Raw genomic sequence first — 27,734 nt, 5'->3', positions numbered from 1 at the left:
TTTCTTTCTTAACCTTTTTCTCCTCTTTTTTTTTTGGCCGAGGCAGATTTTAAGTTACGAGAATGACCGTGTGAGACTAATCTCAAAAGGTAAAAATGAGGATGGTCCTGAATTAGCGGACTATCCTGACCGTTCATCCTGGGGTCTCCATCCTGGATTAGCGGACTCCGACTCGTTCTAGTTGAACCGAGTTAGTTTTTCTCTTGTTATTAATACTCTTTTTTCTGTTTGGATTTTTTTTTTTTTGGTGGAATGAATATCAAGATTCTCTCAGGTTTCAGTTTGTACAAGTGGGGCCCTGGTTCTCTTGTCCAAACCGTTGATATTATGGTCCACAGTGTGGATGGAGATTAAAGAATCTCCAAGATGGACTGGCTGCGTTCTTTCTTTACTTCTTATTTTGCTGGCCTCTACTACAAACGTTAGGATCTTCCCAACTGCCGAAGCTTTCAGCAATAAGAGGGGCCCACAAAATCAAAGGTTTCAGTCACGGAGCCATGAGGACCACTTGTAGGCTCGTCTGGGAGCGTGCATTTGGAATGCATTGGAATCCAAACCACAATCACATGAGAATCAAAGTGATTTTTAATTTCCAGTTATGTTTTGGTAACTTGCAATTAGAATGCATTGGAATTGAGAAATTGAAATGTACTGAGATTTTTTTAAATTCGCACCTTGTACTTGAAATACATTGGAATCCAAAAATTGTAATGCAATGAGATTTTGTAGTATATTTACAAGATTTGAATTTGATTAATAGATCAACTCAAGGGTTGTTTAGCATATCTACTAGTAAAAGCTTATTTGCTTATTAAAAAAAGGGTCTTATTTTGAAAATAGACTATTTTGTAAATTTCTAATTTTATAAATTATTTTTAAAAAAAACTAACAAAAAACATTTCTTAAAAATAAATGATAGACAAGCGGTAGATATTTTTGGATAAGCTTGCCCTTAAGCTTTTCAAGTAATTCTCATTTTGCCTTATTCTCCTCTATACATTTTCTATAAGGTGAGCCTACCCGGTGAACAACCCATATTAAAGGTGGGGCTCTACATGATTAACGGTCCACGTCAAGGTGGGCCCACATAATTCAGTCACCTCAAAGGTGGGCCCCATATGATGGATGCCCTACATCAAAGTGTGTCTCCACATGATGGATGATAACATCAAATGGGTCTCACCCAATGGACAGCCCACATTAAAGGTGGGACCCACACGATGGATGGTGGACATTGAAGGTGGGACCACATTATGGAAAGTTGAGATCAAAGGTGGACCCATGTGATAAACGACCTATATTGAAGGTTGGACCCCACATGATGGATGATTCACAGCAAAGGTGGGACCCACATGATAGATGGTGGACAGCAAAGGTTTGTCCTACATGATGGATGTCAAACATCAAAATGTGGCCCTGTATTGACTATCCACATTAGGTGGGCACTATCGTGATGGGCGGTCCAAAGCAAAAGTTGGACCCACACGATGGGTGGCGGACATCAAAGGTGGGACCACAGGATGAATGACCCATATTGAAGGTGCCCCCTGTATGATGAATCGTTCACATCAAGGTTGGCCCACATAATGCACTATTCACATTAAAGGTGGGTCTCACATGATGGATGGCCCAGATCAAAGTGTGGCTTAACTTGATGGACTATCCACATTAAAGGCGGGATCCACATGATGGATTATGGGCATCAAAAGTGAGCCCACATGATGAACGACTTGTACTAAACGTGGGGCCCCACACATATGAATGGTCCACATTAAGGTGGCTTGTATAATGGACAAAGTGGACCTCACATGATGGATGGCCCACATCAAAGTGTGGCCCTTCATGATGGATAGTCCACATTAAGTGGGCCCCACCTAATTGACATTCCATATCCTAGGTCTTGCATGATGGATGGCTCATGTCCTAAGTAGCCCAACATGATGAACAATCTGCATAGAAGGTGCGCCACACATAATGCATTGTGTACATCAATACATGATGGGTAATGGACATTGAGGGCCTCATGTAAAGGACAATTAGCATTGATGGTGTGCCTCATATGATGGATGACCTACATCAAGGTGGGCCTCACATAATGGATAATCCACATCAAAGGTCAACCCCTAATGATGAACAGTTTACATCTAAGACATGCCTCGCATGATGGACAACTCACTTTGAAAGTTTGGCTCTCATGATGGACAATCTACGTCAAAAGTAGGCTTCATATGATCGATGATCTACATTCAATGTCCGGCATAATGGATGACACATCCATTCTTAAAACATGAAGATTATAGCCATTTATTCTTTTGTCATTTTGGGCACAGTCAATGTATGATGAGATCCACCAAAACAATCTTCCGGATTGTTCTTATAATGAAGTTGTTGTAATATTTAAAAATGACATCAATTACTTAAAAAAAAAAAAAAAACCAGAAAGCTTTTATTTAAACATTTTACCAAACGTGCTTATTTCAAATAAAAGTTTTTGTTTTTTTGAAAATGTAACTTTACCAAACAATTTTATTTAAAATAAGAGCCGAAATAAAAAGAACTTATTAGAGTAGCTCTTATTTAAGAAGCTCTTATTAAATTATAATAGAGATTTCAAATGAGCCTTTAGTGTACATATATATTATTTGACAAAATGATTGTAATATACTCATTGAGATATATAGTCAGTGACAAATGACAAAATTCTAAGCCTTAGGTGGGCCAAAAGCATAAGGATTACAAACCAATGATTGACCAACATTTTTTAAACACAAATTTATATGGGCAATGTGTTGGACAATATGTAATGTGTTTTGGGTTATACTGTCAAAAATTGGATTATTTTAGAGTATATTAGCATGCCATTTATACATTGCATCCTTATCCTAATGACACCCATGTTACACATTTGACAAGAAAAATAAATAAATGAGACATTTCACTCCAATTACATGAGATTTCAAAACATACTATAATTGTATATTTCATTCATTTCTAATTTGATTTACTTTCGAATCCAAATTGTTAAGCATTTTGATCTTAAGTTGTTTAAGATAAGTTATGCCACAAGAAGCATATCTTAATTTATGCTTATTAAGAAGATAAGTATGTCTGGTAAACAACATAACTTATCAGCTTCTCCTCTCTTTTGTCTCCATTATGCCTTGTTTTAGCAACTAAATAAAAGTAAAAAATCCAAAAAAAATAGCTGAAATGATTACACACTTTTTTAGTAAAAAAGTTACTTATAACTAATCATAAACCAAAATTATTTCAAATAACTTTTTTTATCTACTGCTGTAAGTAGAAAAAGTAACTTTTTTGTTAGTATCCAAACGGGCCCAAAACAACTTTTGCAAACCAATGCACTCAATTACACACAAACTACTGTTGCCAAGCTACTTCGAGCATACTCTAGTTCTACATGATACCTAGGGTATGTGAGAACGATGCATACTCGAGTCGTACACGATACCTGGAATATGTGAGAGTGATTATATGATCCTCCACTCAAGACATGCATGCTACTATTTTCCCTTGTAACAAAGGGGCCCAAGGTTCAGCGATCAAGACCTCTTCCTGGTCGGCCCTGCTGTGGGTGGGCCATGCCACGGAAAATATTTTCCTGATCGTGCAGACTTAATCCCTTGATTGGAGACCTGCAAATTGATGGCTATTAAAAGGAATACAAAAACAGTCATTGGGAACTGAAAAAAATTAGAGATTGAAAGGGTTCATGGTGGGACCCATCATACCAACGGTCTAGATCACTGAACCATGGGGCCCGCCGGCACAAACTTTGAACTTCAAGGATAGTGTGCAAAAATCCCTTCTGGATGAGGATCGGATAATTCCTCAAATAAGAGAATTGCGTTCATGAGGTTGGCCACATCTCTCCATGGCATTTAAAACGTTGAAGTCAAGTTGACTATTGGGTAAAATTCCGTGTATATCTGTGGCCCACCTGATGATCATACTTGCCTAGTTGTAGATGCATGGATTCTGCATGGTTAGGATTGCCTAATGAGCTGGTCCGATCTTACACACGTGTGACTATATTTCGGATGTGAGGGTAGTGCAGGACCCATCCGGAGCAATTTGTATTTAGGGATTTTGACCATACTGGCCTTTTTGCATGGTCAAATTCCCTAAAGGGATTCAACCTTTCAAATATTATGAGGGTGATCTTCTGACAAGATTTTAAAAAATTTTCAAACCAAAATACCCTTGTCCTTGGATAGGTAGTTGTACGGTTTAGAGTACTGGAGAAGTTATGTATTATTTCAATATCGAGAAAGTGATGCGGGGAGAAACCTTTTCGAGTATGGGCAAGGCCCAACTTATGGGGCCCACATTAATGCATGTGTATATGAGTCATAGTTATCATATTATATTGGTCGTGGTTGTCATGTTATATGAGTCGTAGTTGTCATATTATATGAGTTGTGGTTATTATATGTTCATCTAAGGCTTACAATCGGGTGATTCGTTCCATCTACCTTGTTGGCCAACTTGTTATGGGCTCAAAAAGTCTTAACTTGGGCAATGTCCACTTATAAGAAACATCATAGTGACCTGAAAAGTTTCAACGGTGGGTGCCATTGTCACAATTATTTTCTATTATGTAGCCCACATGAGCTCTGAATCGAGTTGATATTTGGATTCTAACTTTAAAATGACACGACAAAAATGATGAGTGATATGAATTATACACATACATCAATGTGAGCCCTGCAAGTTGGGCATTGCCTATACTAAAAAAGGCTTCCGTCCATGTTACTTTCTCGAAATTGAAATAAGATATAACTTCTTTAACACTCCAAACTAGACGACGACCGATTCAAGGACAAGAGCATTTTGGTCCAAAATTTTTTCTAAAGCTTATCAAAGCCACACTTGGAATATTTGAAAGGTTGAATCCCTTTAGGGAATTTGACCATACAAGGAGGCCAGCACGGTCAAAATCCCCAGTATTTACTGCCCATAACTTCCCATTCATAAAACGGTTTTGGGAGATTTTCTTGATGTCTTCCATGTCTTCCATCTACGGTGTGGCCCACCAAATCAGTGCTCACTCTCACGGAGAGATGAGTCCCACTCGTACGGACTAAATTCTCTACTTTCCCTGGCAAGACAGGGAAGAACAGGCATGAACAGCTATCCAGACCATCCAATTTGTCGGTCCCGTTGTGGATGTATCATATATCTAAAATCGACCTGATCAATCAATCTTAACCATCCATTTATGGCTACCAAATGGATGGTTAAAAGCAAAAGAGCATGGTCCAAATTTAAAGGGAAGCATCATATGGTTAATGCTGTCTTCTCAGTGCAATTTTCAGTTTGACAATTGGGTCAGAGATTTGGACCGTCTGGATTGCCCTAAAACCACGCAACTTGTGTTCGCGTTTCGTTCCCAGAAAAACCACGCCCAAGATTGACCAAGGGCCCAAAAAGTGCAGGCCCAGACCGGTCCAGCCCGTCCAACTGAGCCCGTTTACGACGTTCTCGGGAAATAAACGAGCGGATGGGATTTTGGCGGTACTTGCAGCGCCATCCTATCTGCTTCTCTTCGTCAGTTTGTCTCCCACGCCCAACGCTCTTTCGTTTCCCTCTTCTTCTTAAAATGCAAATGCAGATACAGTTGCAACTGTCACTCCACTCTCCTCCCCGCCATATTCCTGTCCTTCCAAGCCCCAGAATCATCCGCCGCTCTTCCAAAACCACCCCCACTTCTTTCCGTCTCCGAATTTCCAGAAGCAGTGCCATCGCCTGCAGCAGCGGTAGCAGGAAGGAGGAATATGGAGTTGAAACTCAGCAGCAACAGAAATCGAGGAAGGCATACCCTTTTGATGAGATTGAGCCGCGTTGGCAGCGCTACTGGGAAGAGAACCGCACGTTCCGGACCCCGGATGAGATCGATCCATCCAAGCCCAAGTTCTACATACTCGACATGTTCCCCTATCCCAGGTCCGTCACAAATCCACGTCCATGATTTTGTTTCATGCGCTGCAAATAAGGTGTTTGATATCATAACAGAGTCTATTTCATTATTCCGAAACCTAGTGAGTCATCCAGAGAATGTTATGTAAAACTGATTTATGCTCGTGTGTTTGGATGCGAAATGGAATTGGATTGAATCTCAACAGTGAGGTAATAACTAATAATCTTCAAATTGCAGTTATGACTTTTATTTTGAGAGTCCAACTCGAAAATAACAAGTTTGGGGTTCAAGGGAACTACAATTTGATCACTTCAACTTCATTTTGAATCAATTCATTTCATTACTGTAACAAATGCAGCCTCAATTTTCCTAGATAACACAAATTTTAAGTATCCTAGCCCCAAATTGCCGGGACAAGGCTATGATGATGGTGGTGAACAAAGTTGCAAGTACAAATTTCCATCAATGCTGAGTAGTGGCCATCTTTAACAAAAATGGCACAAAGTCTTGATCACTTTGAACTAGATACAATTTAGGAAAGCATTGTAATTGTTGAAATTGGTCTTTTACATACATGACGGCCCTTCCATTATGCTACCTCATCAACCTCAAATTCATCTTGGAACTTGAAAGATCCATTTAAAACTTTTATAACATCTTTTTGTGCTTTTGGTGTCTGTATTCAGATTTTTCCTAGAATAGCAATCAACACTAGGAGCCTGTTTTAAATTCTTTCTGTCAGGGCTCATCTTTTATAACATCCTTTTGTGCTTTAGGTGTCCTTATTCAGACTTTTCGTAGAATAACAATCAATACTAGGATCCTCTGGTAGCCACCAATTCTAACAGGGAAATCCTAAACTTGGGAGTGGAGCAGGCTGGGGTATTGGAATCCATACCGCGTAAGGAAAGAAGGGGGCAAGCGGTGCCTAAAGTGGGCCAATGAAGTTGCTCTCTTGGAATGTGAGAGGGTTGGGATGTCCCCAAAAATGATCCCAGGTCAGAGAGATGTGCAATCGTTCAAAAGCTAAGATTATTGTTTTGCAGGAAACCAAACTTCATTCTATGGATAGAGGCATAGTGAACTCCATCTGGCATTGTAAAGGTAAGGATTGACTTGCTCTCGATGCCTCTGGATCTGCGGGAGGTATCTTGCTCATTTGGGATACCTCTAGTAGATCTGTGGAGGACAATTGGATTGGCTCTTTTTCTATTAATGTCCTGTTAAGAGAAAGAGTGTCTGGCTTTCGTTGGATCTCTTCGGGAGTTTATGGTCCTTCTAGACCGCATAATCGTCCTTCTTTTTGGTTGAACTTTCTGCTGTTTTTCACCGTTGGAATCCTCCTTGGGTTGTGGGAGGAGATTTTAATGTTATTCAATTTTCTTATGAGAGATCCTCTGAGGCTAGAGTTACTGCCTCCATGAGGCAATTCTCAGATTGGGTGGCAAATCATGAAATGATAGATACCCCGATGGGGGCTATCAGTTTTTCCTGGTCTAATGGGAGATCTCCCCCTTCATTAGCGTTGCTTGATAGATTTCTCTTATCCCTGAATTGAATTGAGCATTTCTCTTTTGCTCGTCAATCAGGCCTCCCAAAACCTATCTCGAATCACTGCCCCATTTTATTAGAAACATGAGAACTAAACTAGGGGACCTAAACCTTTCAGTTCGAGCTTGCCTGGATGGAAGTTAAAGGATTTCATGAGATGGTTTCGGACTGGTGGTTTTCTTTTGTTGTCGAAGGGAGCCCAAGATTCATCCTCTTTAAGAAATTGCAGAAGTTTGAAAGCAGAATTGAAAGAGTAGCATTAGAATATTTTTGGTCAGAGGAAAGCTGAGATATCTTCCCTTCTTTCAGCCATCCAAGAGCTGTGATGTTTAGAGACTGGGCGCCTTGATTGTGGTTTGGGGTTGGGCTGTTGTTGTATTTTAGTTTTAGGTTGCTGTAGGCTTTTTCCTAGCCTTTTGCTATTTTGTTTGCTTCTTCCGTTTCCCTTGTAGCTTTCATTCTTTTCCTTTTTTTTTTTTTTTTGTGGTTCTTTTCAATAAAGCTTCATCTTTCCAAAAAAAAAAAAAAAAAAAACACACTAGGATCCTATTTTAAATTATTTATGTCAGGGTTCATCTTATGTGAATGGTCTACTGGTGTTATCGGTATCGCCAAGCTGGAGATAACGATAATATCGGAGATAATTCAAACAATGGTGCCAATCAGTGTTTTAAATAGCGGTAGTGTGTTGCGTAGTGCTCAACTGTTTGTAGCGTGTAGTGTAAATAGCGTAGCGTGTAGCATAAGCTACACGATACTTTATTTTTTAAATTTAAAAATAGGAAAATATGATAAATAGTAAGAAAGAAAAGGGGTAAAAATGCCTAAAAGATGATTCATTTTTTCAAGTAAAAGCATGTTCAAACAAATTATTAATGATCATTTATCAAAAGCCAATCCACATATATAAACCAAACCAAATAATTATTGCATTAACAACTTTCTAAGCAAACCACTTTAATTAATAATATCTAATCAAAACCACAAGTCACAGGTATGAAAAGAAATAAAAATCCCATGTGTTAAAAGTATTAAATACAATACAAGTGTCACATTTCTCAACAATAGATACAATGAGATTGTAAAATAAATAAATAAATAAACAAAATAAAAAAAATACATTGTATTGTACGCTATGACCCCTGTAGCGTATGCTACGGGGGATTTATGCTATTTAGTACGCTACGGCTATGCTACTCTACATAGCATATGCTACCACTGGTCCACTACGCTACGAGCGCTATTTGAAACACTAGTGCCAATGAAGTAGCTAACAGGTGATCCAAACAGGTAGTTTGGATAGTTTGTAATGCCTTTTCACTTGCCTTCAAAATATTCATCATCTTTCAACAAAAAGATGGGACTAACCGAAATTCCATGTTTCTTGCATTTCTTTTTTATGAACTTCTATGTCCTGTTTCTATTTAGTTCCTTGTAGATGGTTCATGTAATTAATATTATCTTGCTGCAATGTAGATTTGTGAGTCAATGATCGATCAATCATTTGCTGGTTCCTGAATTTCACTTTTGCAGTGGAGCCGGATTACATGTTGGTCATCCCTTAGGATATACTGCCACAGACATCCTCGCCAGATATAAACGCATGCAAGGTTTCAATGTTTTGCATCCAATGGGGTGGGATTCTTTTGGACTGCCTGCAGAACAATATGCCATAGAGGTTTGCTTGCTTGTCTCTTTGGTTTGAGATGGGTATGTGCAATGTATTCTACTGGATTGCATATCATTGATGTTTTATCCTGTTTCTACAGACAGGAACCCATCCAAAAGTCACAACTATGAGAAATATTGGACGCTTTCGTTCTCAGGTCATACAATAAATTATTTGTTTCTTAATGGCTGTCTTACTGTTGATTTAATCTCACTCACAGACTTAACTAAACTTCCTTGGTTATGGTAAGTTCTAACTCTTTTTTCATGTGATTATTTACTTCATGATTTGCAGCTTAAATCATTAGGTTTCTCATATGACTGGGATCGTGAAATTTCTACCACCGAGCCCGAGTATTATAAGTGGACCCAGTGGATTTTCCTTCAGCTGTTGCAGAGAGGACTTGCATATCAGGTCATCAATAACGACCTTATTCCACTTTTGTTATCCTTTGAGTTTGTTGATGCTGTATTTTCTTGACTGTAACTTTATAGCTTATGCTATAGCAAACATTTACTGCACTTCTTGTATTCTCCTAAGTTGTGGTTTGCATTACCTGCTAGTGACAGTGATTGATAATTGGTATTTACTTCTTATGGTTTGGAGCATACATTTTCAGGCTGAAGTACCAGTTAACTGGTGCCCTGCTTTGGGAACTGTCTTGGCAAATGAGGAAGTGGTGGATGGTCTTAGTGAGCGTGGGGGTCATCCTGTTATAAGAAAGGTGTGCAGTTGTAGGACAGAGAACAAGTTCAACAGACCTTGATTCCTTTGTATTTAATAAGCTCCAAGGTCTTGATAAATTCAACAATATACTACTTTGTACTCTTCAAGGTTGTGCCTTCTTTATTCTGTGTGATCTTTTGCTGACATCCTTTCTGTTACCAAGCAGCCAATGCGCCAATGGATGCTTAAGATTACTGCATATGCCGATCGTCTTCTTGAAGATTTGGATGAGCTCGACTGGCCTGAAAGCATCAAGGAAATGCAGAGGAATTGGATAGGTCGGTCGGAAGGGGCTGAGATGGATTTCTGGGTACTTGATTCGAACGGACAGGAACAAGATGTAAAGCTGTCTGTTTATACAACTAGACCAGATACCATCTTTGGAGCAACGTATAATCTGCATTTCCTTTTAACCTGTCCATATGAACAATGATTCATATGTTTCACATGGTCTGGCTTAGGGAATCCTTAATTCTCGACCAACCTGGACTAAGAATGGCATTTATTTCCTTACATTACTGTTTCTCTTGGGCAGATATCTAGTTGTGGCGCCTGAACATCCCCTTCTATCATCATTCGTATCTGGGACACAAAGCATATGTGTATGTTCAGTTGCTTCCCTTTTCAGTTGATTTGATGATTAGCATAGATGTTCTCTTGAAACTTCTCAGGCAAAAAGAAGAGACTAATATGTAAACGCAGGTAGAAGAATACAGAGAAAATGCATCAAGGAAAAGTGAACTTGAGAGAACTGAGCTCCAGAAAGAAAAAACTGGAGTTTTTAGTGGTTCGTATGCTAGAAATCCAGCATCTGGGAAAGCTATTCCAATATGGATCGCAGATTATGTTTTGGGAAGGTATGTCTCGCTATGTTCTTAACCTTCCCTGAAGTTTCTGTGCTTTTTTTTTTTTTTTTTCTGTAATCCCAAATAATTGCATTTCATTTTGGTGTAAAATTGAATTGTTATGCAATTGGATTGGAGTGAAGTTCCATGTTCAGCCAATCAATCCCCTACTGGCTGTGAGGTGGCTTCCTTCTGCTGCCACATGAAGAATCCCAAGATTTCTTCAAATTGAATTTCATGCTATCAAGTTTTAGTTGTGTTCTTGGGCTTGTCCTTATGGTGGAGAAATTATAGTTTGTTTGTGATAATTTGTCTAACATACAAATTGATGGATCCAAGAATGAGAGAAGATAGGGCTCATCTGTGCATAGATTAGTGAATATTAAGTCATGGGTTGGCAGCAAAACTACTTGTTTCATTGAAAGGTTGTTTTAGTTGATTAAGTTTGAGGTTGTAACTGTTCTACAAATCACATGGAATCAAATGTCTACCCAGACACAAGAAGACATAACTGACTTGTCCTTATGGTTGTCTCCTAGAGAAATCTCTTCCCAATTACTTGTAGGAGTTTTGAACTGCAACATGTGTACCTCTGGCCGGATTGTGAAAAGGAAAAGCAAGTCACCAACATTATCTTACCATGAATTGAAAGTTTGGGTTTTGAGTGACAAACTAACAATCCTCATAGCTTGGAGAGCATGAACAATTAGTAAGATAAACGGCAATATTAGTGACATTATAAGAGGATCAAAGGAAAACCTGTCGTGTGGTTAGCAGCTCTTCAATCTGCTACCCAAGATCTTAAGAAAGAGCTGCAGATCTAGGCAATGTTTTCTGATGTTTGAGAGTGCAACCTGTCTTCATTTATTTATTATTTTTTAAAGCTTTTTGCCAAATTGCGCATGAGATCAGTTGATAATCATGGTTGTGGTCATGGTTGTCAGACTTATAACTGCACAAGCAGACTCATCTTCAATCTTATATGGCAGCATAGTTGGGAGCATTTGGTTGTCCCTGCATTTCTATTAGCAGGTGTCAGTTACTGCTTAGTTTTAGCACAAGGATTGCATCCTCTAGTTGTTAAAATTTGGGCTGTATACAGAACTACCTCCTCAAATTGGTAGTGGTAGTCATTTTGTTGCATTGGTGTTTTATCTAGTTTTACCATGATGCCCATCAGGTAAACTAGTTTAATTAATCACACTTCAGATCATGTTTGGAATCTGGATGCTTCACTTAGAACTCTTAGTTGCAGGATTCTTCTAATTTGGTGCTGCTCTTGCTTCGAACAACACTTTGGACGCGCTCTCACTCACGCTTTTTAGCTGTTTATTGATGACATTTGGAGTAGATTCTTCCCTGCTTCAGCACCCAAATCTGTTGCTGCTTTTCTTTGCATTTTGTGCAACTATAATTGGCTTGAGAACATCCCAGCTAACCACCTTTGCATTTTGTGGTCCCAGCAGGCCAGCACCCATTTGTTCTGCATTACTAGTTTGTGATGTTACCCATTGACAACCTTTTTCTTCTGCATTACTAAGAAAAAAAAATAAGAAAGCACTTGCTTTATGCAGTTCACTGCTTATAGGCTGTTCTTAGTTGCAGGTACCTTCTACCCAAGGTGACACTCCCATTCCTGCAGTCTTGCTTCTTAGGCATTTATGCTATCTAACATTTTCAAACAGAGCTTCTCTGCCCTCATGCCTGAATTCACTCTTACTTATGCTTTGTGTAAATAAATTCTTAATAGCATATATTATGCAAGTATTTCTTACAGTATGATATATTTCAGGGTACAAGTAATTTTTTGAGTATATTTTGCAGTTATGGTACTGGAGCAATAATGGCTGTACCTGCGCATGATTCTCGTGACCATGAGTTTGCTTTAAAATATGGCATTCCAGTCAGTTGGGTTGTGATCCCAGATGATAAAAGTTTCAGTAACTATAGAGAAGCATATTCAGGAGAAGGTATTATGATAAACTCATCAAATTCAGCATCTGGGTTGAATTTCAATGGATTGCCTAATAAAGAAGCTTCTTCCAAAGTCATTGAATGGGCTGAAAGTACTGGATGTGGGAAGAAAAAGGTGCTTGAATTTATAAATTAATTTGGCAATGCTGTTGTGTAATTATTTTTACATCATATTTTGCATCTTTACTGACCTTTTCTCTATGGATTAGGTGAACTACAAACTGCGAGACTGGCTTTTTGCCAGGCAACGTTACTGGGGAGAACCTTTCCCTGTGATTTTTCTGGATGATGCAAGTGACATTGTCCCAATCCCCGAGAGTGAGCTTCCTGTTACCCTACCTGAATTGGATGATTTCACTCCCACTGGAACAGGGGAACCGCCATTAGCAAAAGCAGTCTCTTGGGTATACCCAACTTAAAACTTGCTCCATTATCTTTGCTTACCATTGATAGATGTGGCATATTTTTCTTTGTTTCTTTTTAGTGGTTCCCCATTCTTCCAGACATGTCTGTATGGAAATACCTTGACAATTCAAATTAAGACAAACTCCATTCTTCTCTGGAATTTGCGAACAGTTGATGTCTAGAGCATGCAATGCTAGTTCAGCTAAGCTGCAGAGTGGGGCCTGACCATTGGGCATGTAAGTTGTGTTGGTAATCATGTCTCGGTGGGTGCCTGCATTTCTGTGCAACCAAGTACCTGAGCATGACCTTTCATGTGTATGGATGCATTGTGCTTAGCAGTTGCATGGTAATTTCCCCTCTACGACCCTACTTTGCTTACTTGCCCTTTGGGGAGCATGTGTAATAGTTGTTTGGGGGTCTATATTGGGTGGGACCATGTTCTCATGTGAGTGGTGTCAATGCGAACCTCTTCCATCTAAGAGCCTGGGTAAAAGAGGAAGGTGGGAAGCCATTATAGAACTTCTGCTGTTCTACCATCTAAAAGCCAACCTCAAATTGTTGGGAGCAAGTCTAAAATGATGATAGTAAAAATGGTGATGGTTCTCTTGAATATCTTTGTTGTTCATGGGCAGATGCAGGGCATGTTATGGTTCCTTTCTATAGTTTGTTATGCTTAGCCTGTTTTCGTATGGAGATACTTATGGAAAGTTTAATGAATAGATACTTTTAACAATTCAAGCTATTGCTAAGTCAAGAATATTTCCTTTTCCTCTTGAAAATTATCTTTAAGCATTGCCTAGATTCAAAATAGAGGACTTCTGGTCTCCCGCTTGTTAGATGAGCTGGTAGAGAATGTGTAGTGTGTGCGAGTGATCCAGGGTTCAATCCCTAGTAGTTTTTTTGTTTTTTGTTTTTTTTTTGGGAGCGATTAGAACAGAATTTTATTGCAAGAAAAGGCCAAAGCCAGAATATATAAACAGGAAAAAACTATACATCTTCCCGAGAGCCTTTATAGCTCAGCCTAGATGACCGGAAAATATCTACGGCCTTAGCGGCCACTGCCCATTCTATTACATGTGATTTTGCTTTGATAAACACTTCCTGAACTCGACTCAAACGATTTCTGAAAGTTCTATTGTTACTTTCCAACCATAAGGACTATAAACCTACAAACAAAGCAAGCCGCCACACTTTCCGGTCCGCATTCCCGTGCATATCTACGTGCCACATAGAAAAACTTACCAATGGAATTTAGCTGAAGAACTTTTGCCACCGTTTCCTCATCTTGAAAACACGTCACGCAAACATTTAGAAGAGTAATCTTTCTTTTCCTGAGATTATCAATTGTCACAACCGTACTACACGCTACTAGCCAAGTAAAGGCAGCCACCTTAGAAGGTGCACCATAATGCTGAACTTCCACAGACGGGCTTCTCTCGTTGATGATACCACCTCCCTTCAAATACGAATAGAATGATCTAACCGAAAATCTTTCGGATGTATCTTTCCACAACATGGAATCTGGTTCAGATAACACCGGCTTCACCTTCTCAAGAAGGGGCAACAAGCCAACGAACTCCTTGAGCTCATCATCATCCAAATTCCTCCTACACGGCGGAGCCCAAATGCAATCATCACCTTGAAACGAGAAACAACTTGCCATTACAATCCCCTCCCCCACTGCCAACCTAGATACCCTTGGAAACATCACTCTCAATTTTTGATCCCCCACCCAAATGTCATCCCAAAACTTAATCTTCAGCCCATTACCTAAAGAGAACCCAACACCTTCCCACACCTTATTCCTAATACAAGTTGTCGCTCTCTACATTGAGGAGGACCTATACAAAGATGATGTTCGAGTCCACCATCCCCCATCATCCACCCCATACTTTCCACCCCAAACCTCCACACCCATTTACCTATCAAAGCATCATTTATTCTCTCCAAGCTTCTTAAACTGGCACCCCTTGATCCCGAGGCTTACACACTTCCTCCCATTTCATAAGATGAAACTTATGCTTGTCCTCTACTCCCTTCCAAAGGAAATCTCTTCGAATTTTCTCCAACCTCGCCAACACCGACTTCAGACATTTAAAGAAAGACATAAAATAGACTGGTAAGTTTGACACTGTCACCTTAATGAGTGTAATCCTCCCCCCTAATGATAGAGGTCTAGTCTGCTGTTGCGAAAGCTTCTTAACAAACCGCTCGATCACCTTATCCCATACACACTTCGGTGGTTTACCTATAAACAAAGGAAGCCCAAGGTAAGTGGACGGGAAGGCTCCTACCTTGCACCCAAACAAGCTTGCAAAAGATGCCACTTCTTCCTTGGATAAGTCCACTCCCAGTAATTCACTCTTGAAGATATTAATTCTGAGCCCTGACGCTACTTCGAAACATACAATAATCATGCATATATTTTCCACCAAATCTTCATTGGCCTTACAAAGCAGGAGTGTATCATCCGCATACTGAAGATGTGTCAGCCGAAACTTGGAATTATCTATAGCAAAACCCCTCAACAACTTCTCCTTCACCCCTTTATCAATCATCCTACTCAAGGCTTCCATCACAACCACAAACGAATAAGGGGATAATGGGTCTCCTTGCCGCAACCCTCTAGATGAATAGAAGTACCCATTCGGCAAATGGTTCGCCGATGACACATGCACGAATCCACACCCGCCATCTCAACCGCACCCCACACGACGGAGCATGTAATCGAGGAAGTCCCAATCAACATGATCGTAGGCCTTTTGCACATCCAACTTGCAAACCACCCCTTTTTCCTTCCTCCTATGTAAAGCATCTATACTTTCATGAGTCACCAACAGCTATCCGCAATCCGTCTCCTCGCTACAAATGGCCCCTGAGACTTTGATATAACTCCCTCAATTGCTTCTTTAAATCTCGTTGCTAGAATCTTGGTAATGTAGGGGCATTTTCACACCGGGCTCGAGTGGGGGCGCCCGTGTGATGCAGGGGCACACTCAGGGTGGGTGGGGCCCACAGGGGAGGTCGCATGTTCGAGATTCCTCACCAGGGGTAATTAATGCGCATTTTACATCGGGCTCGAGTGGGGTAGCCTGCGGGATGTTGGGACACACTCGGGGTGGGCGGCCCGTGTGATGTGGTATCCATGTGATTTGGGGCCCACGAGGGGAGTTCGGTCGAGGTCCTCAACCCATGAGATGTGAGGCCTGGGCTATGAGATAAATGGATTAATTCGTCATACTCTAACAGTTCGAGCTTTTAGAGCAACTGGTTAATTGTCCTGCATCAAATTGGTATCAGAGCGGGAGGTCTCGTGTTCGAGGCTCCTCATTGGGGGTGATTAATGCAGGGGCATTTTCACACCAGGCTCGAGTGGGGTCGCCTGTGGGATGAGGGGCACACTCAGGGTGGGCAGGGCCCACGGGGGAGGTCTCGTGTTTGAGACTCCTCACCGGTGGTGATTAATGCACATTTCACACCGGGCTCGAGTTGGGTAGTCTGTGAGATGCGGGGACACACTCGGGGTGGGCGGCCCGTGTGATGCGGTACCCATGTGATTTGGGGCCCACGAGGGGGGTTCGGCCGAGGTCCTAACCCATGAGATGTGGGACCTGGGCTATGAGATAAAGGGACTCTAACAGTTCGAGCTTTTAGAGCAACTGGTTAATTGTCCCGCATCACTTGGTTAATTGTCCTGCATCACACGGACCGCCCAAAAGACTTGTAGGCCTATTGTCCTATAAGCTTTCCGCTCCCTCCTTTTTCGGGATCAATGCTATAAATGTAGCACCGAGCTCCGAAGAAAGAGCACCTGAAACAAAAAACTCGTTAATAAAATCAATCAAGTCCTTTTTCAATCTCCTAGAACTTCTGATAGAACAAAATCAGGAAGCCATCTAGACCGGGCGCTTTCGCACTACCCAACTCAGAAACCGCATTTACGATTTCTTCTTCCGAAATAGCTTTTTCTAACAAGTCCATTGCCTCCAAGGAAATCTTATGGAAATGGAGATTATCCTTTGAAAAGAAAAGAAGAAGAAGACTTCCGGATACTGAATTTGAGGAGCTTGTGAGAATATTACAGCTTCGCAATAAATTGTATCCCATCAATTCAAATAGCTGATAATGGAGGTGGATTAAAGAAAGCAATGGAAAGTTTTCATTTACATCATTCTACGCTTCCATAGTCGGGGAAGGTACAAGGCCAAAGAAGGCCCATGTGGCTTAGGTGTGGACTTATCGGGTTCTCCCAAGGTGATGGCATTTGCATGGTTAGCTGAAAGGACAAGGTCTTAACCATAGATCACTTGAGAAACAGAGGGATGGGGACTACCAATGCATGCTCAATCTGTCTCAAGGAGGCTGAATCGATGAATCATCTCTTCATATTTTGCGGGTATTCAAGATTTTTGTGGAATCAGTTGCTAATTTCTTGAAGTTTCATGTTAATGCGGGCCCTATTTCCTCCTCCTTAGAGATTTGGAAGGGATTCTCTTGGGAAGGAAGGGGCAAGTATTGTGCCATCTTGCTTTGCTAGCTGGGTTATGGTTTGCCATGGAAGGAGAAAAACAATAGTGTTTTATACGTAGCATTGTAAAAGAAGGAAGTGTTATGTTCTGCTTGGGAGAAGGCCTTTGAATGGGCTCATTGCACCAATGAATTTAAGGATTGTTGTAGAGGAGACATCCCCAATACTATTGTAATCAGATGACCTCTCAAGTCTCATCATCCCCATTGATGTATCTTGATACTTTTCAGGCTTTTAATAAAGTTGCTTCATTAAAATAAATAAATTTAAAAAAAAAAAAAAAAAAAAAACTGCCTATATTTGTTTCTTTTTTCTTTTTCTAAGGAGATTGGGCAGTCAATGTTGTGAATCCAATAAAAATTCCATTAATTACATTAGTGACAACCATTGCCCTAAACAAAGGGCTCATAAAACCTGTCTGCATGAATAGTTGTCATTCCTGCAACACTTTGTCAGTGTAGCATCCATTTGTCTTATTCAAACTACTGAATTGTCAATCTTCAAAGAAATGCCTTCTCAAAGTTTGGCCTCTTCTGCTGCAATCTTAACCTCTCAGATTTTATTTTATTTTACTTATTCATCATCATCATCTTGCTTGTCATTGTAATTGTCATCACAGCCTTGTCCCAGTTATCTGGGCTCAGCTCTGCAAATGCTGTTTTCCAATCATCATATTCGAAACAGAAATTCCTTTCATCGCCAGGCAAAAGTTTTATGACCAACTGCCCACCTGACATCAACTTTTTTCTACTTTACTTGCATGGGTTCTAGCTAGCATATTGCTTCTAGTTGTAGCCTCCTACTAAGCTTGGGATATTTAACAAGATACCCCAGCTAGCATATTGCTTCCTATTTGATTTTCCAAATCCTATGTAAATGCTCTGTAAATAAGTAATTATTACTTTTTCACCCTGTTTGAAAATGCCCTTGTATTTCTGCTTTGAAAACTGATCCATAGGACTTATTTAGATTTGTGGGCCCCACTGATATATATGACATATCCGTGCCGTCCATCCATTTTCGTGTAACATTTTGAGGCATGAACAGAAAAAAGAACTAGATCCAACACTCAAGTGGCCCACACCAAAGGAAATAGTGGCCCTAAGAAGTTTTTAACGGTAGGTGTTCGATTCCCATTTTCCTGTGATGTGGTCCACTTGAGCTTTGGCTTTTCCTTGTTTTTTTTGCTTATGCCCTAAATTCAGCTGTCATAACGGATGGATGGTGTGGATAAGCCACACACATCACAGTGGGCCCCACATATATTTGGTAGCGTCATTGGTTTTAGCGTTGAAAAAAGTATGCGTCAAATCAAGCATTGGTAACGATGCAGTAATCACCTAAGTAATTATTACCCATTTGCAATGCATTTACTGAGGATTTGAAAAATCAAACAAGCCCTAAAATAAGTTGGATTTGTCTATTTCCAACCAACCAATTCTCAATATGCAAAGAAATACCTTCTTAGAGTTCAGCCCCTTCAGCTCCACATCTGGTATGTTGAAACTGAGAGTATGAACTCTAGCTTAGCGTTGCGTGTTCTTTGTTCATAAGAGTTTTTATTTTATTTTTATAAAGATGGTAAATTTATTGGGCTGCAGCCAAAGGAAAAGTGAAAACAACAAAAAGAAAACAAAAGAGAAAAAGAAAAAAGGAAAAAGGAAAAAGGAAGGTAGAAAAACTAGAAACAAAAACTAAACATACAACAATGACAGCCTCGTGGGTGGAAAAGACCCCAAAGGGACAAACACAAACCCAGAATAATCAAAGAGCCCAATCTCTGGACAAAAGGACCGTACTGGAGACTCCAGCAGTGGAGAGGGTTTTGTTGAGGAAACACTGATTATTCCTTTCTTCCCAAATGGCCCAAAAAGCTGCTAACAGAGCAACCCCCCATTTGTTCATCTCTTATGTAAAACCAACATCATAAGTTCTCCAAGCTTCTCAAATTGTGTTGAACGTAGTTTCCATGTCAATAATAAAGAAGAAGAAAGATAACTGATAGATTTATTTGCATCATTTGGAATTTTCTTTTATATTTTCTCTTTGCTTGTATCCTTGTTTCTGTTTACCATTATGTGTTATCTCACAGATGCCTCTCAATTTTCAGGTTAAAACAACTGATCCTGTTTCTGGAAAACCTGCAATGCGAGAAACAAGCACCATGCCACAGTGGGCTGGTTCTTGCTGGTACTTATTTTTTTTTTTTTTTGCAATATGGCTTTCATTAGATTGTTCTTTTCATTTACTGTCTGTGCCTTTTGAGTTATTTTGCATCTAGTTCTCTCTACATAGTTTCTGGAAATAAAAGTTTGTTGAGCATAAAGCTGGAGCAATTTTGGGCCGAAAAATTAGTCAAGGTAAGAGAAAATTTGTTGATTGTCAAGGATTGTTTTAGAGTTACTCTCCAGGGTTCCTTCGAATATCGATGAGGTAGGGTTGGCGTTTTGTCTCTCAAGGACATTATATAGTTGCTTTCATGAACTCATAACATGCTTGGTTGTATGATTATGTATGAGTTGCATGGTTACCTCTTGTTTACTTATTATGTTATGCATAGGAATTGACTACTCTGAATTGCAGTCTCACCTTTGTTAGAGGGGTCTTGGGAATATTGAGTCCGGATATAGGGGTCTTGGGAATGTTGGATCCTAGGAGGATAGACACATCTTGTTTGTGTCTGTTAGATCTGAAATAACCTAGATGTCGATCTAAAAATATTCACATTTTTTTTCCTTTTTTCTTTTTCCTTGGCAAATGTCATTACTCAATCACTTTGGAAGAACAATCCACTGGCCTAGGCATATTCAATTAACATTCCTAGTTCCATAATGTTGAATATTCGTGGAAGTCATTTTAGATTAATCTTAGGAAACAAATGTATTCATTTCCTTTTAAGTTGTGTTATTTCATATCCTCCATATAGTCACCAAGATTCTTCTCACATCATTTGTTGATGTAGAATTTGAAGGACTTCTCTAGCAAGAAATGTAAGGTGCCGTATTATGCAATTTCATGCAGGTACTATTTGAGATTCATGGACCCAAAAAATTCTGAAACTTTGGTGGATAAGAAGAAGGAAAGGTTAGAATAGCTTTTCCCATACATACTTTTTTTTACTCTCAATTTTCTCCCCATCTTTCATTATAAACTCTGTTTTCTTATTCTTCTTTTAGCCAAAAGATTCCAACAGAAATACATGTGAATCATTTCTGACAGTAAGCTGTTTCTGGTATGTCTTCATCTGCAGCTATTGGGGTCCCGTGGACATCTATGTAGGCGGTGCTGAACATTCTGTTCTTCATTTACTTTATGCTAGGTTTTGGCACAAGGTTATTTTTCCAGAATTGCCTCTATAATTTCAGGGCATAATGATAACCTAAGAATTTGTTACCTTTGGGTTCTGTTCTTGGCATATAAATTAATAGGAAATGCTGGAATTACTATTGGAGAAATTTTATCATTTTTTTATATTAAGCCTATCAAAAGATTCTCTTTATATGCTATAGGAAATTAGAATTCACAAGTGCATATGCTTGCAAATGATACTCGCAATCAATAATAACGGCTGCATTCTATTGGAAATCTGAATATGGAACTCCATTGACTTTTTGTTGATCCTTTTATGTTGGTAAAACAAGTAGTATGGCCTTGAGTACTGCATGCATAGTTTTGAAACAATTTATATTCTGTTATGTTTCTATATGATTGCATGCCTATGTAAACGTAACAGAAAATATCTTTCTTATTGTTTTTGTTTACTTCGTCATCTTTTTCTTCTTCTTATTTATTTATTTATTTATTATTATTATTATTTTTTTTTTTTGAACTAAGTAATTAGATTGAACTCCATCACTTGAAAGGGCTTTCCCTCCACCTGAGAGGGGAACATTTAGAGAAGGACCCATTCGTTTTTGAAATGATATTGTAAAGAGTAAGGTCATGAAGTACCTTTGTGCACTGGGATGATATGTAGCATCAGATGGAAAGGAAGTTTTATTATTATTATTAGCTATTTGAAAAAGCAACTATGGCCTGTTTAGATAGCAGGAAAAGAAGAGAAAAGAAAATGGAAGACTTTTCCCATAATGGGACATTTCACTATGTTTTGATAGCAAATGAAATATTGGATTTCTCTAATCAATCATTACGCAAACCCCATAGTCAAATTTTCATGCACATGGTACGAAGCAGCAACTATTGTGAGAGCTTTCTTAGATTTCCTCTTACTATCCAAACAAGACCTTCAAAAATGGAATCCATGTCTAAATAGTAGTCACGGAAAGCTTGGAAATCAAGGCAAAGTCGTTCCCTCTACTGACCTAACTGGATAATCATTACAATTTTCTGCCCTTTTTCCACCTTTCCCACTATCCAAAGAGGCCCTTGAGGAAAAGTATGAAATGTTGAAGAAAGTCTAGATTAATTTGGTGAAGGTTGTTCTTTCTTAATGTTGCAACTTCATGTTCCTATTTCAGGTATTGTGCGGTTCCATGCTGACGATGGATGTTGACAGGACATGAGAATTACTTAATTGGAATTCGTACATTTAGATAACTTTCATTAAGGGTGGCAAGGGGTTGGGGTTGGGTCATGTCTGCGTTTTTGGTTCAGAATCTTCCTGAAAATTAACACATCTCAGACAAAGTGGAAGTCATTAAGGGGGATCAGAGGATTCAGGATACTCATTTGGGAACTAATGAAGTTCTTTAACCTCTGTATTTGTAGCCAGATGTTCTACAATGTGTGTGGCAGTTGATGTGAATACCAGTGCTACATACTGGGCCATAACCATGTTCCAAATAATTTGCTTGTTGACTTCAATCCTTGTTCCTGCCAGTATATTCCCCACCCCCCCAAAATGCTGTGTTATGGGTTGAGGTGTTTACTTAGTAGAATGACTCTACTTGAGTTGGCGTTCTAGTTTGGAAGCATGTGGAGTGTTTTACTATTGCCTGCCCTGATCTATCCACGTATATTTGGACTGTAGCAGCAACTGAGAAGAAAGTCATGCAATTAGTGTGCCAAGAAATGACTGCTTGGCTGGATTCACTAGATTAGACTGCGGCTTACTTTTAAATGAACATCATACAAACTACAATCCAGACAATTGGCGGATAGTTGTTAGAGAGAAACATTCCATAGAAAGATAATATAAATAAGTAAATAAATCTGAGAATCTTTATTCTAGAGCATATCGAGTTATCTTTGGTTTACTTAGGTTTCCAAATATCATCTATGAAATAAACAGTTTCCTGTTACTTTATTTTGTTGAAAATTTTCCTTAGCTAACCCATAACCCGTTATTTTATTCATCACATCATCATTGTCATCACCACTGCCACTGCCACTGCACTACCTTGTCCCAGCTACTTGGGGCCACTTTATGAATGCTGTTTCACCAGTAACATGATTTCTTACATTTTCTTCGCTAAAGTTTGATGACCAGCTATCCAACTACTATGAACCCTCCTTTAACCTGGGCTGGGGACAGCCTGGTATTTCTTTACCAAGAAGAGTTTATCAGTTAAATCTTATCTTATTATTGTTTGAAAATTTCCCTTTTCACGTTAGACAACAGTGCTTCTGTAAACTAGTTTGACAAGGAATGGAATTCATGAGCAGATGTGGTCTGTTTTTGTTTTTATAATTTTCTCTCCTTCTGTCTTAATTTTAATTTAACTTGACAATTTTCAAATTCTGGTCCTGCCATCCTGATTTTTATACTGAATTAGTTTTGTTGTGGTGATGAATTTCTCAAGAACTGCTAGTTTTATATTCCAGGTCCTCTATGACATAGATGTTGTTTCCACCAAAGAGCCCTTCCAGTGTCTCATAAATCAGGGGATAATACTTGGAGAAGTAAGTATAGTTGCTTGTGCCAAAATGATAAACATCATTATATATATCTAATATTTTTTTAAACAGGTTGAGTATACAGCATTCAGAGACTGGGAAGGAAACTTAATATCTGCTGACTCTACTGATGTCATGGGGCAATATCATCAAGAAAGAGTACCAGAGGAAAAGGTCTGTCATTCAACTTCAAAATATCTTCCATTTATTTCCTATTTGATGCATTTCGAAGTACTCTTAGTCAGTTTCAAATTCTAAATGACTTTGATTTTGTCCATTCACTTGTTGTTACTTGTTACAATATCTGAAAGCTAACATTGAGCCCTTTTAGGTCATGAAATCCGGAGATTCCTATGTATTGAAAGATAATCCAAGCATTCGTTTGATTGCACGAGCTCACAAAATGAGTAAAAGTAGAGGAAATGTCATTAATCCTGATGATGTTGTTTCCAAATATGGTGCAGATTCTCTTCGTCTATATGAAATGTTCATGGGACCACTAAGGTAGCTTTTTCTTCCTGCGTAGTGTTAACCATGTTATCACTTTCCTTTTTACTGTGCGAAACTTCGCCTTTGGTTTGTAGAGACTCGAAAATGTGGAGTACTGGTGGTATCGAAGGTGTCCATCGATTTCTGGGGAGGACTTGGAGGTTGATTGTTGATTCTCCTTTGCCTAATGGATCATATAAAAGTGGAACTGTTGTTACTGATGATGAGCCTACTTTGGAACAACTTCGTTCTCTCCACAAGTGCATTGCAAAGGTTATATTCTTTTTATATTTCCATAATTAGAAAAATCCAAGAGATTCTTCATTGCCTAATTGACTAATAAGGAACTGTATACTGACACCTATTGATCTGATTTGTAGGTATCAGAGGAAATTCAAGAAACTAGATTTAACACTGGAATTTCTGCGATGATGGAGTTCATTAATGCAGCATACAAGGTTTTCATTTTAACCATTAGGGCTTGATGTCTCTAGCATGGGGCATACTGCATTTTCATAGGTTTACTTCTTCAGTGGATGTGCCACGTGCCCATGTTAGTTAAAGCGGATCCAAAATGTGCATGTGGTGACTTTTCTTTTCATCTCTCATTCTTATACTTGATCTGTTTCTTATGCTTCCATGTTGGTGGTCATGTGCTTTTAAGTTGTAGTGTCGATGTACATTCTCATTTTTCTTTTTGTTTAATTATTTTCTGAACAATCACAATGCATGGGGGTCTTCTACGGTGGTTTATTTTTACATTGAATGTCGGGACCAGTATCAGCTATTCCGTTTGTGCACTTGGATGGGCTTCTTTAGCCACAAGAATCTTTCACGCAAGGTGCTGCTTTTGCTTTCGATTCTCATTTCCTCTCTGGAACTTCCTCAGACCATCAGCTACAATGACCATGATACGAGTGATGCCACTGTCACTGCGCTTCTCTATTTGCACTTTCTGTTACTTATAGGATGTGGATAACTATATTAATCTAAGCTTTTATAACACTATAACCAGTTGACCATCATCGTCCTATTGAATACAAATACATGTCTTAAATTGTTTTAGCTAATCATCATTGTCCTACTGAATACAAATACACATCTTAAATTGTTTTAATAATTGTTCTGTGTGAGCAAGCCTTTGGCACTTGCTTCATGCAACCAAGACCTACCCTATGTGAGGGCTTGACCTTATGAGTTTGTTTAACCATGCATGTGGGAACATGTGTGTTTATTAGCTAGTTATGCTTTATTTGTTTTTGAAATGGCTAGTTATCCTTTATGCATTATCCATAGACTGTTTGTTACTTCATTTCCATATAAAATTTTCGAGTCCCTATCTAGACTTTGTTATGTTATCAGTGAATTGAAAACAGGAGCACGTCTTCGTTGTCATGGTTGAAACCATGCTTTATTTAGGATTTGTTTGGTCCATTTTAGGGATTTTAGTCACAATTTATCTACTCACTCTTTTATTTTCTTTTAATGTTGTCAGTGGGACAACTATCCAAGATCAGTTATTGAAGCATTTGTCCTGGTGCTTTCACCTTATGCACCTCACATGGCCGAGGAGCTTTGGTTTCGCCTGGGACACTCAAATTCATTAGCGTATGAGCGTTTTCCTGAGGTATGGATCTGTAGTTTGCTGGATGTGGAGTTACATGCAACTCATCTTGCAATCTACCTACTTAATCTATTTTGACTCATGACATCACATGACATCAAATGCACTGTGGGCCTCCACTATGTTATTTCAAAATACCATTAAACATCTCAGTTGAAGAAAGATAATAATAAAAAAAAGTCAATGTTCTATGCTATGTTTTCACAGGGTGACTCTCAAAAGCAGGCCTAGTATGTTGTCAAAGATCACCAGATACCAGCATTTGCATCCTGTAAAATGAAACTGTGTGGAAGCATTACTTTAGGGTTGTATTCCAGATTGGTTGTTGCAACTGGGCTGCACTGGCTCGTTGTGGGCAGATTTAGGCTGAGCCTAGCCTAAGTTTTATATCCAGTTGTTAATCAGGCTAGCTTAAGCCTATGACCACCTAAAACCCAACAGGTTTCCCAGACCACCGTACTTACTCAACAGACAGGGTCATAACTGGACGAAGAGCCGGTTGTCACTGAACCTGGATCCAAGTGCCAAGCTCATGGTCTGTATCTGGACAGCCTCAGACCAGTCTTGACCCAATTGCTTACCTAGCTAGACTCCAATAGTTCTGTTTAGTATCCCATTTGAAGAAATTTGATTTCAAGTTATTCCAGTAGTGGCAACTTACCTAAAGCCTCAATAGTAGAAAAACTGGCTATTGAAGTATGATTTTGATGATATAATCCATTTGGTCATTAAATGTTATAATCACAATCTTATCATTAAATTTACAATGGGAGCACCAAATGCTATTAACATCATTTTATATTACCAAATTTCATGGAAAAGAGGCAAAGAACAAGGGTGCTAATCTAACACTAACTTGAGAATAGATGGAATTGATTGTGCTGGCATTTCCTGCAGTTATAAGTTCTCTCTAATATATTCATGAGATGCCTTGAGACAAATGAGAAAATTTGGGAAAAAGCATTGATGATTTGCACCCAGTAAATAGATTGCAACTGCTAATGGAAGACTTCCTGTTTCTCTGGGGTTGGTTCCGAACAAATATTAAACATTGATAGAAAAGTGAAGAGGAAGCTGTGGATTTTATTTGAAATCTACAGATGGTATGGGAAAGTGAGTCGTGCCTCAAAAGGGATCACTAATTCGTCTTTCCTCTTTTATTGTTTTTCTCCTCTTCTGGGTGTCTGCTGAAAAACTCAGGTTTTGTTGTATGTCATGCCTCGAAAGGGATCATTAATTCGTCTTTCCTCTTTTATTGTTTTTCTTTACATGTTATGCATGGCTGTCACGAATTTTATCAGAACTTTTCGATTGTGCATTTTCATCATTTTTCTTGTCATGTTGTAATCCTATGCCTGTAATTGCTCCTGTTTTGTGATCATGTCACTTTTTTACAAACTGGCTACCATTTGCGACTGCAGGCCAAGGACGAGTACTTAAAAGACACGAGGGTTGTGCTGCCTGTTCAGATAAATGGGAAGACAAGGGGTACCATCCATGTGGAGGAAGCATGCACAGAGGATGACGCATTCAGATTGGCGTCATTGGATGAGAAGCTCTCCAAGTACTTGCTTGGAAGGACAGTAAAGAAGAGAATCTATGTTCCTGGCAGGATTTTGAATGTCATCTTAGAGCAGCAAAAGGTAGGCCGATAATCTTTACAGTTCAGTTATCGTCCTCACTCTCTCCGTTAACGTCAGTCCTTGGCAGATACAGAGTACTCCAAGTTCTTGTTTACTCAGCAGATGCAACATTGCACATGAATTTTTGCAGTATCAAAATGACATTAATAAAAACATTGTACAAAATATATTCTTTTATGAACCAAAAAAGATGGTTAGCTTTCTGTAACTTTCAATTACAAATGGCCTTATAATTGTAGGAAAGTCGATAATTTTATTATTATTTTTATTATTATTATTTTTACACGCGCACACACCCCCACACACTCACGCTGCAGTGGGATTTCACCATCTATGGATACTCGAACCCTTGACTGCGTGTTGAAACTCCTGATAGTCTACCACCGGAGCAAGAGTAAGGATCCAAAAAAAGTGGATAATTTAACACAATGCAATATGCAAATTGTAGAGTTCACCATAAACATAAAATAATAAAATAATAAT

At 39.1% G+C, this 27,734-nt stretch overlaps 1 protein-coding gene across 2 annotated transcripts; it reads left to right on the top strand.

The window, feature by feature from the left end:
• The first annotated feature begins 5,485 nt into the window (after positions 1–5,485).
• On the top strand, positions 5,486–27,513 carry LOC131240739 (leucine--tRNA ligase, chloroplastic/mitochondrial). 2 transcript variants are annotated; one of them, XM_058239172.1, is made up of 20 exons: positions 5,486–5,967; positions 9,026–9,170; positions 9,262–9,318; positions 9,456–9,575; positions 9,781–9,885; positions 10,054–10,277; positions 10,423–10,489; positions 10,590–10,744; positions 12,557–12,821; positions 12,916–13,110; positions 19,750–19,829; positions 20,661–20,723; positions 20,890–20,971; positions 23,424–23,501; positions 23,568–23,669; positions 23,827–23,999; positions 24,080–24,257; positions 24,365–24,442; positions 25,480–25,611; positions 27,030–27,513. In XM_058239172.1, exons 1-20 carry the CDS (start codon positions 5,525–5,527, stop codon positions 27,261–27,263), a joined length of 2,976 nt encoding a protein of 991 aa, XP_058095155.1. In that variant the 5' UTR covers positions 5,486–5,524; the 3' UTR covers positions 27,264–27,513. The 2 variants fall into 2 exon arrangements, with proteins under 2 accessions (XP_058095155.1, XP_058095154.1); XM_058239171.1 differs by having other exon boundaries at positions 10,423–10,498.
• Positions 27,514–27,734: the final 221 nt, after the last annotated feature.

Source organism: Magnolia sinica, chromosome 3 (genome assembly GCF_029962835.1).
Source record: "Magnolia sinica isolate HGM2019 chromosome 3, MsV1, whole genome shotgun sequence".
Taxonomy (NCBI): domain Eukaryota; kingdom Viridiplantae; phylum Streptophyta; class Magnoliopsida; order Magnoliales; family Magnoliaceae; genus Magnolia; species Magnolia sinica.
Note: the sequence above shows the minus strand (reverse complement) of the source record. Positions and strands in the feature narration are given on the sequence as shown.

Coding starts and splice junctions, on each gene's coding strand:
- LOC131240739 (XM_058239171.1), top strand. CDS start 5,525: ATGGGATTTTGGCGGTACTTGCAGCGCCATCCTATCTGCTTCTCTTCG. Junction 19,830..20,660: donor CAGTGGGCTGGTTCTTGCTG/GTACTTATTTTT, acceptor AATTTCATGCAG/GTACTATTTGAGATTCATGG. Junction 20,724..20,889: donor GTGGATAAGAAGAAGGAAAG/GTTAGAATAGCT, acceptor CTTCATCTGCAG/CTATTGGGGTCCCGTGGACA.